Source organism: Bactrocera tryoni, unplaced genomic scaffold (assembly GCF_016617805.1).
Source record: "Bactrocera tryoni isolate S06 unplaced genomic scaffold, CSIRO_BtryS06_freeze2 scaffold_25, whole genome shotgun sequence".
In the NCBI taxonomy this organism is placed as follows: Eukaryota; Metazoa; Arthropoda; class Insecta; order Diptera; family Tephritidae; genus Bactrocera; species Bactrocera tryoni.
The window spans coordinates 32,419,331-32,439,252 of NW_024395977.1; the positions used below are offsets into that span (position 1 = coordinate 32,419,331).

A 19,922-nucleotide genomic window follows, 5' to 3' on the forward strand; every position below is an offset into this window, starting at 1 on the left:
TGTGGAAAAAATGTTCAGACAAATAAAAATTGCTGAAAAGTATTGGGAATATCATAGAATTTTATGGCGCGAAAGTCCTTTGAACAAAATTGAGGAATAAAAGTTTACCACAGTGACTTATGGTACTGCATCAGCTCCATATTTAGCAGTACGTACATTATTTGAAATTGCAAATAAATGTCCAAATAAACAGCTCCAAACACTAATCAAAGAAGACTTTTATATGGACAACCTTATGACTGGCGCAAATTCAGTTAAACAATGTCAAGCTATTCAAGAAGGCATCAGCAACCATCTTCATATTTTTGCTTTCGTCTTCGAAAGTGGCTTTCAAACAGCAGTAGCATACACGAAATATAAAAGCGAAAGAAGACAACAAAATAATTCAAATTAAAGAAGCAGTGAAAACCTTTGGACTATATTGGGATCCAAAACAAGACGAATTCCAATTCAGAATTAATTTGACAAATGCCAAAAGACCACTAAAAGGAGCGTTCTTTCGCAGCTTGCTCAAATATTTGATCCACTGCGTTGGTTCTCACCAATAACAATCATAGCAAAGCTATTCATTCAGAAACTTTGGATGAGCAGCTATCAGAAAGTCTATGATCAGAATGGTCGATCTTCCTACAAATTATAAAAGATTTGGAAAACGTGCGTATCCCACGATGGATGGACACAAATTTGCAATCCGAGGTTGAAATTCATGGATTTGGTGATGCTTCCGGAAAGGCGTATGCTGCAGTCATTTATGGCAAAATTGGCGATTCCGTAAAGCTGTTAACTGCAAAAACAAAAGTTAATCCGCTTAAAAATCGGAAAACATTACCTAAACTAGAACTTTGTGCAGCTCATTTGCTGGCGAAATTAATAAATAAAGTTTGTAAAATCATTACAAGAAGTCATAAAGTACAATAACCCTGAGCTGGATTGACACATTCAAAAGCAAAGAAAAATTTGTTAGAAATCGAGTAAAAGGAATCCAAAAACTTATACCACAAACAACCTGGAGACACGTAAGCACAAAAAATAATCCTGCTGATTCGGCGTCAAGAGGTATATCATCTCCCAAATTACTAGGCATGGATAATTGGTGGTATGGGCCCAAATGGTTAGCATGGTCGGAAAACCAATGACCAACAGTTGCAGATATCAACACAGCAACAATACTAATGACATCAAAAACCGAAAGTTAATTCATCGAAAACCTAATAAATCAATATTCTAGCTGGTTAAAGCTACAAAGAGTAGTAGCTTACTTATTACGCTTCGGTAAGAAAAGAGAAAATCAGCAAATTTGTCTGTAAAAGAATTACAGAGAGCGAAAAATACAATCATTCGACAGTCACAAAAACAATTCTTCAAAGACGAAATGAAACAACTATTGAATGGCAAACAGCTCAGCAATACAAGCAAAATTGTCAACCTCAACCCATTTCTAGATGAAAATGACGCTATCAGAGTTGGAGGTAGGCTGACATTCGCGGAATTGCCTTATAGTTCGAAGCACCCAATAATTCTTCATAAATTAACTTTAACTGCATTAATAATTAAAGATGCACACCATGCTACAATACATGGTGGAAACCGGTTAACTGAAGCAATTATCAGGAGACAATACTGAATAATCGGGGTTAAGAATGCAATGAACAGTTTTATACGAAATTGTTGTAAGTGGATAAGATACAAACAAGTCTCTGTAAAACAAATAATGGGCGAACCAGAATTCAGAGTATCAATGTCGAGTCCGTTTACATATACTTTAGTTGACTACGCTGGACCATTCCAAATGAAGTGCTCAAAAGGACGTGGTCAAAAGTCCTTCAAAGGGTACGTAGCAGTTTTTATATGCCTCTCAACTGAAGCTGTTCATCTTGAGGCAGTCAGTGAGTTATCATCAGACGCGCTTTTGGCAGCACTAAAAAGATTTACTCGGGCAATGGATCCAATTTTGTTGGAGCAAATAATTGGTTTGATAAAGAGTTTAAAGCAGCAATAAAGCAAAACTCAGATGTAGCACCATTTTTGGTCAACGAACAAATAACTTGGCATTTTATTCCCTCGGCAGGCCCTTACTTCGAAGGAATGTGGGAGGCAGGTGTAAAAGGAATGAAATACCATTTAAAAAGGGTAATCGCAGATACAAAATTAACTTTACAGTATTAGCTCAAATAGAGGCATCTTCGAACTCGCGTCCATTATATGCAATAAACGATGAAAATGGGGTAGATGCGTTAACACCGGGTCATTTTCTAATTGGAAGGACAATAAAGTCAATTCAATCTCTCGAACCAGATGTCAACTACTCTACATTAAACAAATGGTTAAGCACAAAAAATTCAATGAGATTTTTGGAATCGTTGGAAAAATGAATATCTTCATACACTTCAGCAAAGAAACAAGTGGAAAACCCCGGCAGACAATACATAGGTGGGCGATGTGGTAATACTAAAAGAGGAAAACACACAACCCGCCAAGTGGCCTTTTGCCTCTTGCTTGCCTAGAATAAAACATCAGTGTCATTTCTTAACTCGGTTCGGAGAAGCATGTAATGTCATATCATTATCTCTTGGAAGGCGCCTTGAAGCAATAACACTCAATCACAATTTGGTTGTATATAACAAGAGACAAAAAAGAGCACCAAATTGGCGCAGATTTCTGTAATCAATTCGACAGCAATTATCAAAAAAATATATACATATATGAAGTAAATGAGCAATTTACAAAATTTCAAACTCAAATTAAGAAGTATCATTCTGAGATAATAAAAGATATTAATCGAGATAAAATGGCTATACAATTTCAAATGCTGGCAACACAAATTAACATTCTTATAAGCGAATGTGAAAACACACAAAGATCCATAACTGAATTACTAATCGATTCGAATCATGGAAGAATTAATTAATTATTGACCAAAAATTAATAATTAAAGGAGAGATACCATTGATGCAGAGAGAGTCATCGGAAGTTTTCAAATTGATAGCCATTCCTTCCGAATATAAAGGACGTGTCGTAAAAACGAAATTGAAAAATTAATTTTTAATTTATAACTTTGGGCTTAATTCGTATTTTTTTGTATATCCCAAGCTCAGCTGAATAGGTGTACAAGAAGCCTAAACAAACACCTTATCTGTAAAGGAAAAACACCATGGCAGCCTACATTAGATCAAACTTTCGAGCTTTCAGCACTATTCAACACTAGCCATGCAGACTGTCAGTAAAAAGAGACAAGGAAGACACCGTTCTGGGCGGAGCTTAATCCAGACAACACGTGGATTTTCAAAGTTTTCAAAGGATCTACATTGCATGTCGACTTCTAGGTGGTAAAAGAGAAATAATAGAAATCCCAGCACAAGGTATTCTTTCCATTGAAACTGGTTGCACAACTCAATCCGAAGGCATCACATTGTCAAGTCATCAAATCTTTACAACGCAAAATACAATCAGCTTAACACAAGATCCAATTATATCACTAATACATGATATTACAGAAATAGTGCCGCTTCAGATTGACCGCATCAACAACAACACAGATGTCGAACAAATTAAGGAGAAGATCAATAGAATAAATAATAATCATTTTAATTTAAAGGATTTAAATCTAAAAAATCATAGCGGACACATATCTCTTATATTAGTTATAATTTAAAGTTAGTTAGTTAATTTAAAGTATAGTTATAATTGTAATTTTATTCACGCTATAAATCCAAGCCAAAAGGCAAAATTACGATTAAATGTAGTGAAACAAAAATAATAATTATTATATTATTGAAACCACATTTTTGGCCCTTGGCAGTATGTTCAAATTACTTGAACAATGATATACAGTCCACTATCAGTTGACAATGCAGCAAACAAAAGAAAAATATGTGATAAGAATACAATATAGAAAAACAACCCTTATGTTGGTTATTGTATTCTTCATAATAAATCTTCAAGTGCCTTATAGTGCCCATACACGAGCACACAAGTGCGTTCGATCGGTATGACTTCGTTTGCCCATTTACGACACACAAATCCATTTTGCGTCCGTTCTTCACAGAGTTAACATGTGCGACAGGCAAGCCGAACATTTCTTGGAATTTATTTCTAATGTAGCATTTTTATCTACATATTTCATGTAATTTCGTTAATAAGTTATTCCAACTTTTATTTTTCTTACACTATGTATGTATATATAAGAGCGCTTAGGCAAAAAGCGAAAACTTTGAAGCGTGATTTCTCGGTTTTTCATTTTTACGATTATTCTTAATTGGCGGGCAGGATAGGAAAAAAACTAAACGTCGTATGGAATTAGGGCAAAGTTTATTATCATTGACATAAAATTATCTTATATTTAAACTAAAAAAAATATTAAGAAAAGTCAAGTTTTAACATATTTTTAAACAGCATAAAGTAAAATTCTTTTGATCAAAAGCCACTACTTATTAAATTTTTAATAAAATTTTAAATTTTACACTTTTTTTTCGGAATTTTTTTAGTTTAAGTAGAAGATAAATTAATAAAAAATATGAATCTCTTTGAATTTTTGTTTCCGATAGAAATTGCGACCTGGCCGCCGTCCGAAAAATGTACATGCGAGATGCATCGGGTAATTGCTTCCCAAAGGCAGAATATCAAGGATTTCGTATCCAAAAAATTTGTGAAAGATGTTCAAATATATAACTATAAAGCCTAGAAATTTCGCTTGAATCAATATTTTGTTTCCCTCCCAAAAAAAATCCTCAAAAAAATCGATTTTTGAAGCCTCGAAAGCAGGCTCTCCCCTTAACTCTTGCCATTGTCCGCGATCTTCACTGTTCGGCGACACGAAAATGTTTGATTTTTTACGATCGGTGCGCGAACATGTTTATCGTGTATGGCGTTGTCGGCGCACAAAATCTCATTTATCTCGTGTCGCCGAACAGTGAAGATCGCGGACAATGGCAAGTATTAAGGGGAGAGCCTGCTTTCGAGGCTTCAAAAAATCGATTATTTTGAGGATTTTTTTGGGAGGGAAACAAAATATTGATTCAAGCGAAATTTCTAGGCTTTATAGTTATTATTATTAGATTAAAAATTGAATAAATAGTGGCTTTTGATCAAAAGAATTTTACTTTATGCTGTTTAAAAATATGTTAAAACTTGACTTTTCTTAATATTTTTTTAGTTTAAATATAAGATAATTTTATGTCAATGATAATAACAACTTTTGCCTAATTCCATAGCGACGTTTAGTTTTTTCTATCCTGCCCGCCAATTAAGAATAATCGTAAAATGAAAAACCGAGAAATCACGCTTCAAAGTTTCCGCTTTTTGCCTAAGCGCTCATACATATACATAGTGTAAGAAAAATAAAAGTTGGAATAACTTATTAACGAAATACAATGAAATAGATAAAAATGCTACATTAGAAATATATTCCAAGAAATGATCCGCTTGCCTGTCGCACATGTTAACTCTGTGAAGAACGAATGCAAAATGGTGTGTCGTGTATGGGCAAACGAATTCATACCGATCGAACGCACTTGTGTGCTCGTGTATGGGCTCTATTAGTCACGCATACTTATATAAACAAACAAATAGAAGCGCTGAACACATAGAGAGCGACAGACTGCAAACTACATCTGTCAAATATTAAAATACACACATTCTTATGGGCAGTGTTATTTTGACAGCTGCACGACTACACGACTGCAGGCCGACAGTTGTCGTTCTCGCTAACTTCAATATCCTCCTATTTTTGCCAACGACAGTAGGACGACAGTAGAATGGAAGATAGAAAGAGGAGGTAGAGTGGTGATGCCACTAATATGTAAAATGTAAAATTATTCACAGCTCTAGCAAACTTGACGTTATTTTACAAATAAAAGCATAAAATAGCTATATTATAGCTCTATTATATCATTTGTAATAACAATTGATAATTTAAAGCAAAAATATTGACCTATTTACTTATTTTTTGCATAAAGAATTTCACTTTGAACAAAATATTAAAATTTCATTGAAGTGAAAGGAATTAGTATGGCCACGACAAAATTGTGTACATACAAAATGGACAACTGCGTTGTTTTGTGTACATGCCGGCCATTGTATTGTTGTTGCTTCTCAAAATGTACATGTAGTAAGATGAACAACGACGTTTTCAGTTCACTGTCGTGCTGCTGCAGTCTGTCGCAGTCATTGTGTTTACACTTTGCGTTGTTTTGTGTACATGCCGGCCTTTGTGTTGTTGTTGCTTCTCAAAATGTACATGTAGTAAGATGAACAACGACGTTTTCAGTTCACTGTCGTGCTGCTGCAGTCTGTCGCAGCCATTGTGTTCACCACTAGAAATGCAATAGATGCAACTAGCAAATGTACATATACAAATGCATTTGCTGATATTATGTGTTATGCGTTGGTCTGATAATTAATTTAAAAACATAGGCTAAGAATTTTGTATAAAAGAAGCTGTTCAACAAAAATAAAATCAGATTTGAAATACAATCTCAGCCGAAAAGATTCTTTTTATTTATATATTTTACTTCCCCCCACTAGTGGTAAGGGGTAAAAGAAAATAAAAAAAGGAAATATTTCAAGTAAAAAGCAGTGCCTATCACTGATTACCCCCCACTCGAGGTAAGGAATAAATGACGTAGCGCTACTCGTACAATAACTTTTACTTAACAATGTGTAGCTGCATAAAGTTTCAAAAGTTTAACAAATGTATTGAATTCCGCCAATAATTTAGTTTTTCTTTTTCTGAAAAGATTCCAATTCTAATTAATAAAATATTTTCAATTTACCAGACGCTCTTCAAACTATTTACGGTGCTTCAAATTTTTCTTCGAATGGAGGTAATTTTTAACAGTTCCAACAGTACGTATACACATGATCATACATCTCTGTTGCGCACATTCGCCAGTGTAATATAAACAAGTATATCTGTCCTGCTCTTATACCCCCAATCGACGGCTGATGCAGGGTTGCATTTTCTCTTTTTAAACAGCTGATGCAGGGTTGCTTTTTTGATTCCTACTTTTAAAATTTCTTAAAACTCTAAACATTCTAAATTTGCAAATATTAAAAAAAAAATCACAGAAAAATCATTCACTTACTTTCCTGTTGTACGACCCTCCTTTGCGATGGTACGTTCACGTATGACATGTATCTTTCAATCGTTTTTTTAATTACCCTTTTTGAGATTTTCATTTGGCACTAATGACAATTATGTTTTCTCCTTCGCACTCATTCAAATAAATCAAGAAATGAAAGAAACTTTTTTTCATCGGAGAGAAAAAATGTGTAGTTGAATTGAAATATTTGAGAAAAGTGGTTAGCCGTGGCTGGCAGGGTTAGTACAAGAGGTGAAACTTTACAAATGTATTTGTGAATTGGTTAGCACCGTCCTATCTATTAATAACTTTAAAAATCTATATTAACAAAACGTATTTTTTAATTTAATTATTCGACACACGCTTTGTATACATGTTTAATTTTAACAATTAGTTTAAATAAATGTGATTTTGCAATAAAATAAAGCAAAATAATATACAAAAAAAGGAATTTTATTTAAAAGAATTGAACAATATCAAGTAAGGGGTAATAGCCCTGTAAGACAGGTACCTGTTAGCACACGTGTAAGCGTCTTGTTATTGTTCACCTTTGCAAACGTTAAACTATTTGTTACTAATGTTCTGAGAATGGGAAAAAAGTAACACATCGCCACTTGACGTTCAATGGTTTTTTCGCTCTAACCAATGGCTAATATCGCATACTGCCTTGTTGTAACAAAATGGCATATGTACATTTGTTATCAAACCTCTTTACAGTCTGTCACGGGTAACAAATACTTTTGTTAGCGCATAGTTTACCTATCCGTTATGCATAACAAAAAGTAATTGTTACCCAAATTTCTGTTAGAGTTATTATATTGGTTAGTAGTTTGTTACCTTTAACATATAAATATGTTAGCATTAACAAGCATATCTGTTACCTCGATTTGTTACCCATTTGTTACTTCAAGCAAATTCGATTCTTTTAAATAAAATTCAATATTTTATATTGCTTTATTTAATTGTAAAATTATATTAACTTAAACTAATTGTTTAAATTAATTATTACCATATACATGTATACATCGCGTATTGAGTATAATTAATTTTAAAAATACGTTTTCTTAATATAGACTTTTAAAGTTATTAATAGATAACTATCTTGCCATTTTTAACGTAAATATACATATTAATACAAGTTAAAAAATAATCCTGGCCAGTCCAACACCGAGGTGTATCAAATTTTTTTCGCGTAGAACTCCTTTTTGCGTGGGCGGCCTTCGGCCGCGCTTCAAAAAAAAAAAATAACCCTGGTCGAACAAACACCAGGGTGTATCAGATTTTTTTTCGCGTAGAACTCGGGTGTTGAGGCCGATGATATCAATATCATTCGCCAGCAGCTGTACACTCTTATAGAAGATGGTACCTTCTCTATTTAGTTCTGCAGCTCGAACTATTTTCTCCCGAAGCAGGTTGAAAAAGTCGCACGATAGGGAGTCGCCTTGTCTGAAAACTCCTTTGGTGTCGAAAGGCTCGGAGAGATCCTTCCCGATCCTGACGGAGCTTTTGGTGTTACTCAACGTCAGTTTACACAGCCGTATTAGTTTTGCGGGGATACCAAATTCAGACACCGCGGCATAAAGGCAGCTCCTTTTCGTGCTGTCAAAAGCAGCTTTGAAGTCAACGAAGAGGTGGTGTGTGTCGATTCTTCTTTCACGGGTCTTTCCCAAGAATTGGCGCATAGTGAATATCTGGTCGGTTGTTGATTTTCCAGGTCTGAAGCCACAATGAGAAGGTCCAATCAGTTTGTTGACGGTGGGCTTTAATCTTTCACACAATACGCTCAATAGAACCTTATATGTGATGTTGAGGAGGCTAATCCCACGGTAGTTGGCGCAGATTGTGGGGTCACCTTTTTTATGGATTGGGCATAGCACACTTAAATTCCAATCGTTGGGCACGCTTTCGTCTGACCATATTTTACAAAGAAGCTGATGCGTGCTCCTTATCAGTTTTTCGCCGCCGTGTTTGAATAGCTCGGCCGGTAATCCATCGGCCTCCGCCGCTTTGTTGTTCTTCAGGCTGGTAATTGCTATTCGAACTTCCTCATGGTCGGGCAATGGAACGTCTGCTCCATCGTCAACGATTGGGGAATCGGGTTCGCCTTCTCCTGGTGTTGTGCGTTCACTGCCATTCAGCAGGCTGGAGAAGTGTTCCCTCCATAATTTAAGTATGCCCTGGGCATCGGTCACTAGATCACCTTTGGGGGTTCTACAAGAGTATGCTCCGGTTTTGAAACCTTCTGTAAGCCGCCGCATTTGTTCGTAGAATTTTCGAATATTACCTCTTTTGCTGTCTGCAAATGCGTCTCGCTTCCCTCTTCAACTCTCTTTATCTATTCCATCCCGCACATGTTGTGGTCGATCGTAACGTTGCGAGATAGGCAGTCTGTTTTCTCTCCGCTGCGACACGGCACTCCTCATCGTACCAGCTGTTCTTTTTCACTTTCCGAAAACCAATGGTTTCGGTTGCAGCTGTACGTAAGAAGTTTGAAATGCCGTCCCACAGTTCCCTTATACCGAGTTGTTGACGAGTGCTCTCAGAGAGCAGGAGTGCAAGACGAGTAGTGAATCGTTTGGCTGTCTGTTGTGATCGCAGCTTCTCGACGTCAAACCTTCTTTGTGTTTGTTGACGTGCTTTTTTGCTGCACAGAGGCGAGTGCGAATCTTGGCTGCAACAAGATAGTGGTCCGAGTCGATGTTAGGCTTTCGGAGCGCACGCACATCTAAAACACTGGAGACGTGTCTTCCGTCTATCCCAACATGATCGATCTGGTTGGTAGTTTTTCGATCCGGAGCCAGCCAGGTAGCTTGATGAATCTTCTTATGCTGGAATCTAGTACTACAGGTAACCATATTTCGGGCCCCGGCGAAGTCGATCAGCCTCAACCCATTTGGGGATGTTTCGTCGTGGAGGCTGAATTTGCCGACCGTAGTGCCAAAGATACCTTCTTTGCCCACCCTGGCGTTAAAGTCGCCAAGCACGATTTTTACATCGTGGCGGGGGCAGCTCTCTTCAGTCACATCGTCCTTCTCTTCCGTCGGTGCGTGGGCGCAAATCAGCGATATGTTGAAGAACCTCGCTTTGATGCGAATTGTGGCTAGACGTTCATTCACCGGAGTGAATGATAGTACTCGGCGACGGAGTCTCTCTCTCACCACGAATCCAACACCAAACTTGCGCTCCTTTATATGGCCACTGTAGTAAATGTCACAAGGACCTATACGTCTCAGTCCTTGTACCGTCCATCGCATTTCTTGGACAGCGGTAATGTCAGCCTTTATTTTCGCGAGGACATCAACCAGCTGGGCAGCGCCACCTTCCCAATTAAGGGTCCGGACATTCCAGGTGCATGCCCTTATATCGTAGTCCTTATTTCGTTTGCCATGGTCGTCATCAAAAGGGTGGTCTCTCATCCGAGGCTGGTTAAAGCTAATCACTGGGGGTTTTTTTTACGAGGCGGGTCCCAAACCCAGCGCACAACCCTATGTAGGGGATGTCTCGCCTTCTCACTTTAGCTCGCCTTCGAACGGATGTTCTTAGGCTACCCAGAGGATACTTGGTCAAAGACCGGAAGTAGTGAGCTGCTTGAGCCATGTGTAAAAGAATCGTTTCTGGCCACTCCCAAGTGAATGGCGATCAGAGAACTTTCCTCACTTGCGTGAACTTCTACACCTGACTCCAGCCTCCATATTACATACATAGAATAACATTATTTATAATATGACAAAATTCACCAAACAAAATTGTACCTTGATCTCCTGCTGATGTACTCGAAGATTTCTAAAGTGAGATATAGGAATAAATTAAATGTATTTACAAATATTTTCAAAATTTTCCTTACCTTTTTTCGCTTTAGATATTATGTACGACAATGGAATTAAATTATTAATTTAAAATATAATTGTTGAATACAAATTTCTGTACTTATCTTCCTTTCGCAATAGAAATACAGATGGAACACATTTTTCCCTTGTTTTTTATTTCCATTTTTGGAATATTCTTTTAGCACTATTGACACTTATTTTTTTTCCTTCTCACTCATTCAATAAGATCAAGAAATGAAATGATTACATTATTGATATTTTATTCCATTTGGGAAATTTGAAATGCATTAACCCTAACATAATTAATTCGATTATTATTATTATTATTTATTAGAGTAATATGAAATATTAAACTAACTTGAGTAAATACACACTAGCTACCAGGGCCTGCGGTGCGATTAAATGTTTACAATTTTTTTTTATACGAATGCTATTCTTATATTCCGAATTTAACATATTGATATTGTAATATATTTTATTTGGTTAAAATTGGTTTAAATTTTGTTGCTCAGATTAATATCGTTGATATATTTTATTACTTTTTTAACGTTTCCGATGTTAATTTCATTTAGTAGAGTTGACGGTACATTAGTACCAAATTCTTTTAATTCGATTATGGTTTAGCATATTTCTTAGGATTTTAGACGAATTTTTTCCCATCTCATAAAGGTTTACGAGTAAAACAAAAGAACCCACACGTGTGCGTTGGTGTTAGTAAATGAAAAAAATATGTGTAATTTGGGGTATTTTTTTGCTCTTGCAAGATTGCACGATGACACAATGCAAAAATCATATATCGAAATATGCAAGGTCAAGAGAACACCCATTGCAGAATCTAGTGATATACATATGAACGGCTGATTCGGTCAATTTATTGAGAATGACTATTGTGCATGACTATTGTGAATTAGCGCACCTTCTGTGTTCATTCTTAACAAAAAAATAGAAATTATAAAATGATATTTAAAACTTACTTTCCTTGAAAATTTAACGGCGAAATCTTCAGATCTTTAGCGAGTCGTCGGTATTTCATGTCGTTTACAGGCTTTATTTCAATTAAATTGTCAAACAACGGTAAGTTTTGAACAGTTGAAGTGAAATATGCAAAGGTGTTCTTTATCTGACAAAACACTAGGGGTATTCGCTTTGCAGATTGCAAAAATACTATAAAAGGGCACGAGAGCACCCATTGCAGAATCTAGTGATATATGAACGGCTGATTCGGTCAATTTATTGTGAATGACTATTATGCATGGCTATTGTGAATTGGCAAACCTTCTGCATACATTTTTAATAATTTCGCTAAAACCAAAGATGTGCCCAGCAGTAAAATATTTTAGTACCCCAAGCGAACGAAGTAACATATCTTGGTATTCACCTAGATAGAAGGCTCAAGTGGAGAAAACACATCTCTAGTAAAGTAACATGTATGAAGATTAGAGCAGCAAATTTAAATTGGCTTTTAAATAAAAACTCTAAACTTAGCCTAGACAACAAAGTGCTGTTATATAATGCGGTCATAAAGCCGATTTGGATGTATGGCATTCAACTGTGGGGTACGACCTGTGCAACTAATACTGATATATTACAAAGGTTTCAATCAAAAATGCTTAGAACAATCACGTGTTCACCATGGTACATGCGTAACGAAAATATCCATAAAGACCTTGGTATCCCTATGGTAAAGAAAGAAGAAGAAGACAGCAGAATTAAATATATATCTAAACTCCGAGATCACCCAAACCCTTTGGCTAATGCTCTGGTACATTCCTGCGATCAAACACGCCTTAAAAGAAGAGATATGCTTGCGTATTAAAGAGCGACGTATCACCAAAACAGTTCAATCACTTGCTTGAGCCTGTCTAGTTTTTAAATAGATTTAAGGTTTTATAACTTATTGTTAGGCTTTAAGAAAAAGCAGATCCAATAAATAAAATAATTTTGAAAAAAAATAATTTAACAAAAAAAACTGTAACAAATCTTTATAATTTAAATAGGAATTATTTTAAGCTTACCCTCCTCAACAATTTAACGACGTAATATGTCTTTATGTAAAATGAAATGACAGCTAAAACAGGGTTGCAATTATATTTTTGCGTGACATTGCACGCAAATATGTATACATGGGTTTTGTTCTGACATATTTTACAGCCATTGCAAATAATTTTCTGCGTGTGTTTGTTGTTGTGCCGGTGCACCAAGAGGAAATACATATATGCAATTCTTGCACCATGTAAGGGTTTTGCAAGAGCAAGAGAATACCCCTGCTGTGTGCAACCAGGTGTTTTATTCTTTTGTAATAGATGCAATTTGTTTTTAATTTGATTTATTTTTTTTACATGAACTTAAAACGCCACGAGCCAGACGACCAATAATGGCTGAACAACATAATGCATTACTAAGACGATCACAGACTGCAGATAAACGCGCACAAGCATTGAATCGCGTGATGTGTTGTGCTAATGGCAAAGTGAGATTTCCAGCATTAAAAACTCCACCCGAACCATTGTATTCATTTATTTTTGGGACATCTTAAAGGTCGAAACTTTTTTGAGTCATGTTCAACAATACAATTCGACATTTCAAATTACATCTTTTGGTGCTACAAAAATTGTTATACTCTTCCAACTTGTTGCTGTTGGCAGTGAAAAAGTTGTTGCTAAATTTGATTGAAGCTACGATCTTATCTTCTAAATCTAAAGGAGATTTTTGTTATATCACGTATCCATTTGATTCTAACGTATATGCCCTTTCAATTCATACGATTACAATTAAGTTTTAAAATAGCTAGCAATTAATAAAATTTTTTTTGTTTGAATTATTAAATTTAATGTTAAAATAATTTTTTTTTTATTATTTCACTTTATTTTTATATTATAATAAAACCATGTAACAATATTATAAATAGGTAATTATAATGTTATGTATTAATTTAGAATTGCGTTCAAAGTACTTTCGTGTAGGTTCGAAAAAAGTGTCAAATGTTGTGAAATAGCTCATTGAAATGTGACAATTTTTGGAACTTGTTAACCAAAAGAACTTCCTCTGTATAGCGGTACCTTCAGAACACGGCGCCAATAGAGGTTTTCCGTACGCTGTGGTGAATTCAAAAGCGGAAATACTAGCAATTTCCTCACAAAATTGTGATGTTTGAAAGCAAATCTCCAAATGTCAAAGAGGATGAGTTTGTTATGTTAATTTCATATTTTAAAGGAAATTTGCAATTATTTTATTGAAATATAGTGAAGAAACTAGTTATTTGTTATAAATATTTGTCTATTACAATAAATATGTAAGTTACTATCTTTGTACATTTTACTTCCTTCTGAGTAAGAATAAAAAGACTTATACAAATTTGTGCTTAAATAATTCGGACAAGATTTTATTTGTAAATAATTTTAATACATGTGCGAATAAAAAGATATTTATGTTGAAATAATGTGCTGGAATACTGCAGCTGCTCCTGAGTTATTCTTTCACATTTTAAAATCCTAAAAATAAATGAAATTAATACATATACACCAAATTTAATAGATTTGCAAAATAACTCTAATTGGTTGTCCATCTTTTTATTTTATTTTGACAGCTGGTACACAGCAAAGAGCTTTTCACCTCATATGGTGATATTTTCTAGCTTTTTTCTTGTGAGGTTTTAGCAAGAATAACCTCAAAACAAACCTCACAAATCAGTTGTGAGGTTTTCTCAGAATAGAGCTGATAGTTGTTATTTAAATGTTAAGATTTTAATGCGTTGCGCAGTGTAATATGTGTTAGATTCCTTCAGCATAGAATCCTTCAACGTCATTAAATGTGGGTGAATTTTAGAATATCATAAACTGATTTCGGGGTTAAAATGGGAATGCACTGATAGAGGAGGTCCTCCAGATCAAGAAATTATATATATGTACATATAAGTATAAATAATTGCCGCTCCTCTGCGAATGGTAGGCACTTTGTCGCGGTGCAGGGGCTTAAACTACAACACAGTACGGCATCTTACAACCGTCATGGGTGATGCTACAGACTCTCTCCTGGCGTTTGGCAGAAGCTGCATGTGTGCGGCGACCAAGAGCTACCACCTCCTAATCCAGGGTGTTATGCGACACCCGTGCCCATTGGATGAACGGTCGTAAGAAAGAGATGAGCAACAACAACAACAAACAACCAACAGCAACAACAACGACAACCAAAGCATCAACAACAACAGCGAATAGCTGCAGCAGCACAAGTACCGCTAGCAAGAGCGGCCCAGGGGCTAGACGAAAGTTCAGCTTCCTGGACGCTTTGTCGCCGGAAGAACGTGCGCTCTTAGAGGAGCACACACGCGATGACGACGATGTGCCCTCTGGCAGCGGTACTCAGCGCAGTGTGGCTACCGCGACCCCTGTAATTCACGCGAACCCAGCCCCCCCAACCCCTCGAGTAGGATCGACTGCGGAGAGGAGGGTGGTTTAACAAAAGTGGAATCGAGGGGCGAACGAAAAAGAAGACAACGAGGGAACATCCCACGAACCCTGGAAGCTGGACGCCCAGGAGGTCACGATGACCAACGCAGAGTGGGCATGAGTGGTGCCACTCTCAAGTGGTACCTAAGATTTCTGCAAGACGGCATGACACCGAAGACAGCTGAGAAGCGGGCTCTGAGTAGGAGCAGAGGTAGTAACCCTTCTCCTAATAATGAACGACGCGCAGGTGCCAACGCATCGGCTGCAACAAGACGCAGGAATCGGAGGCGTTGCCGGGCAAACGCAGCATCCGGATGGCGGTGGTGCCTCGCAACTACTCGGCGGAGGCCCTGGGGTCTGAAGAACAGACGGCTCTGCAAGACGGCCTGGTAAATGCCCCATTCATGGGCGATGAATACACCGGCTCCTTTAACGGTATCTACTTCAAGGGAGGTATGCTGCTGGTCGACTGTCAGGATGATAAGTCGGCCACCTGGTTAACGGAAGTCGGGCCAAGGCTAGAGGGCTGGAAGGGTCCGCTCCTATGTGTAAAGAGAGGCGAAGAAATACCACAAGTGCAGAGCATGACGGTATTCCTTCCCCGAAGTGCGGACAAGAGTTACGACTTCGCGCTTGGTTTGGTAAAGAACCAAAACCTCGGTTTAAGTACTTCAGAGTGGAAGGTCGTAGCGAGCAAAGTTGAGGGGACAGGGTGGAACCTCAACATCACAGTAGATGACGAATCCTACAAATACATAAAACAGAAGGGATTCCGGCTGAGCTTCCGTTTCAGCAAAGTAGTGATGAGGCCACAGAGGCCCAAGGCAACGCCAACGGCGAGCAAGGATCCTACGACGGGGATGGCCGTAGTACTGACTCTACCCGTAGCCAGTCCAGCAGTGCAGGATGCGACTGCCGCTGTGGTTGCGGAATGCCGCCGATGAGAGTAGGAGTAATGAGCTCCTCAACGAGCAGGAAGACACGCTGCCATCCACCCAAGAGCTTCTGGAAGGGCTGGAAATGCAGGTTGATGAAGAAGGCGAGGACGAGGACCTGTCTCTCATCGAGCCGATACTGTAAGCTTCAGCGCCGGCATAGAAGTTGCCCAGGTGAACCTGCATCACGCAGCGGCAGCCTCGGCTGTCATCGTGAAGAGATTCATCTCGGATAACCTGGGCATCCTCTTAATCCAAGAGCCTTGGGTGTTTAGAGGAGAGGTAAGAGACCTCAACTCGATAAAAAGCAAGATAGTCTGCGATCCCGACCCCGTTCTTGCGTAGTCGTTAGAACCGATGTAGACTTATTTTGTACTTGTATTTCAGACACAAGATCTAGTAGCGGTACAGGTGAAGGGCAGGGAAGGCTCAGACTTCGTCCTCGCATCCGCCAACGTTCCAGGAGAGACGGCTATAGCAACTAAATAGTTTTAGAAAATTTTGTGACAGCGTCTCCTCGACCCCCGAGGCAGTTTGGCTGCACAAGGCGTTTTCGAGAGGTAAGACAGACACTGCACTATCCATAAAAAGACAGGACGGGACCTATACGACCAGCGCGAAAGAGAGGGCAGAAACACTCCTACAAACACACTTTCCGGAGACGGTTCAGGCTGACCTAACTCCAGCATCAGTCACACATAGGCCAGATCGCTTGGACTGGCTGACTGTACAGAATCTGTTCACTGTAGATTCAGTTAAGTGGGCGCTGACCTCCTTTCCGAGCTACAAGTCACCGGGAGTGGATAGCAAGGTATGGATATTCTCCTGCCACACCTGCTAAGGCTGATGAGAGACAACTCACGTCTGAGTTGCAGGATTCATTGGATAACGGCAAGGTAGCGATTTGCGCCTTCCTGGACATTGAGGGTGCTTTTGATAACGCGTCTCACACTAGCGCGATCAAGGCACTGGAAAGTAGGAACGTAACAGCTCCGATACGCTGATGGATAGGAGCTTTACTGCGCACCATGATAGCGGAAACAACGGTGGGGGAAAACAAGATTCGTCTTGGCACCACAAGGGGCTGCCCACAGGGTGGAGTACTTTCCCCTCTGCTATGGAGTCTGGTAGTAGACGAGCTTCTTGAGCTGCTCGCCAGCAATGGAATCCGCTGTCAAGGGTACGCGGACGACATTGTCATAATGGCGCGAGGTAGATTTTTCAGAACATTCTCTGCGACATTGTTCAAAGGGGCTTAAACCTAGCGAAGGGATGGTGCAACATGGTAGGGCTAAACATCAACCCAGAAAAACTACCGTGATCCCTTTAAGCAGAGATCACTTTCGGGCTTGACGTCCCTAACAATTGGAGGCATGGAGGTGGAGATGTCGAATGAGGTCAAATTCCTTGGCCTCACCTTAGACTCATCCCTACGGTGGAGTAGGCATTTTGACTTAACGCTGTCCAAAGCAACTAAAGCACTTATGATATGGAGACGCCTGGCCGGCAGATCCTGTGGACGCAAGCCCGGTATCATGAGATGGCTGTATACCATGATTTTAAGGCCTATCGTCACATATGGAGCGGTTGCCTGGGCTGCCAAGGCAGCGCATTTTTCGGTGATCCGTAGACTATCAAAGCTGCAAACGATTGCCGGTGTCTGTGCTTCGGGGGCAATGCGCACATATCCCTCGGGGGCACTGGAAGTCATTCTGGATCTCACACCGCTGCATCAGGTGGTAAAACAAGTAGGAAAACATACCATGCTGCTAATGTCAGCAGAGGGCTGTGGAAGAGGGAAGCTAATGTTCTCTCGATAGATGGAAGCACTAGCGGAAAGCACACCGCTGGCCCTCTTCCCAAAGGATGGCACCACGAAGAGGATTAATTTCAAAAGGAACTACAGAGTTACTCTGGGCAGCAAGACGGAGTGGAGCGATTCCACGCTGGAAATGCTACTGGAAGACAGTACCATCCAGTGGTACACTGACGGCTCAAAAACACCGGAAGGTATTGGGGCAGGTATTGCGGGACCGTGTACTAAGCTGTCCATACCAATGGGATGCTTTCCAAGTATCTTTCAGGCTGAAGTTTTTGCCATATGTCAGTGCGCAGAAATCAACCTCCTCCGCAACTATCGCAACCAGCGCATAGCCATTCTCAGCGATAGTCAAGTGGCACTAAAAGCGATCTCAGCATATGAGACCAAATCGCTTTTAGCGAACTGGCCCGCTCTGCGGCAGCTTCCAAGATGATGGGACCAGAACCATGCATAGCGGTAGGGTTACACACCCTTAAGGAGCTGCTCCGCACGAAGGAGAGAACGGCATTGGCACCAGGCAGTAAGTATGCGCCATGCCAAGCTGCTTCTAGGGGGGTAAAATCTCTCAAGGCTCAAAGAACTAATTAACCTCCCCCGAGACAAATTCAACCTTCTCGTCGCGATCTACACAGGACGCTGCAAGCTCAGGAAGCACTTGTCCAACATGGACATAGTCTCCTGTGCTAACTGCCGGTTCTGCGACCTGGAACAGGAAACACCAGCACACCTAATTCTGGATTGTACAGCAATCTGTGGAAAAAGGCTTAAGGCTCTGGGTTCCATATACATTAGCAGGGATCACATCACCTCAATAGCGCCCGCTGACTTGTGGTTTTTGAAATATTTGCATTTAAAGTTCAAAAATTCAACTATTTAAAATCCGTGTTCTTTCGATTAATAATGAAGTTTTCACTTTTATTTTTAACTTTTATATCCACTAACACTTCACTAATTCCTTTATATTAATTTTTTTAAATTAAATAGAGCAAAAATAACATTTATTCAATATTTAACATTTGTTCAATTATTTTTGTTCACACAATAATAAAAGGGTTGCATTCTAATTAATAATCAGTAATACCTTACGAACATATTTTACAGAAGAACAGGAAATAAATAACACATTAGTTTTTCGCAAGAAATAACCAACACCTAGGCGTGTTCAATTCTCTCGCTTTGAACTCCTTTTTGCGTGCGTTAGCGGCCTTCGGCCGCGCTTCAAAAAAACATCAGACCAACATCTGGGCGTGCTCAGTTCTTTCGCGTTGAACTCCTAAATTTTAATTCAAGTTATTTTTACACTATTTAATATAAAATAAATGATTAGAAACAAATTAGTGAAGTGTTAGTGGATATAAAAATCAAAAATATACATACATATGTGTAAAATTAATTCTAATCGGAGAATCACGCATTTTAAATAGTTGAATTTTTGAACTTTAAATGCAAATATCTCAAAAACCATAAGTCAGCGGCACTATATACATATATATATTTTATTGATCTGGAGGATCTCCTCTATCAGTAGAAACCTATTTTAACCCTGAAATCGGGGATGCTATTCAAAATCCCAGCCTCAAATTTCGGTAGATGTGACTTCTAGGCATTTATCACTTCTCATTTCTTAACTGGTTTGTTTCAAATTGTGTAAATTCCGAATGCTTCCATTTGTAAGGTTTTAGCAAATAAGTGATGCCAGATAATTTCTAAATAAATTAAATGTATTTCCAAATAAAGTAACCTATTTGTTAGTGATTATAGAAATATTTAAGTAGATTTTAAATATTTTGTCGTGAAAAATACATGTTCCCGTT

The 19,922-nt window shown here is 38.5% G+C and overlaps 1 protein-coding gene across 1 annotated transcript; it reads left to right on the forward strand.

Annotated features, from left to right (window-relative positions):
* Nucleotides 1-15,665: 15,665 nt before the first annotated feature.
* Nucleotides 15,666-16,295, forward strand: LOC120780886. The gene has a single exon (XM_040113122.1). It carries the CDS (start codon nucleotides 15,666-15,668, stop codon nucleotides 16,293-16,295), a length of 630 nt encoding a protein of 209 aa, XP_039969056.1.
* Nucleotides 16,296-19,922: the final 3,627 nt, after the last annotated feature.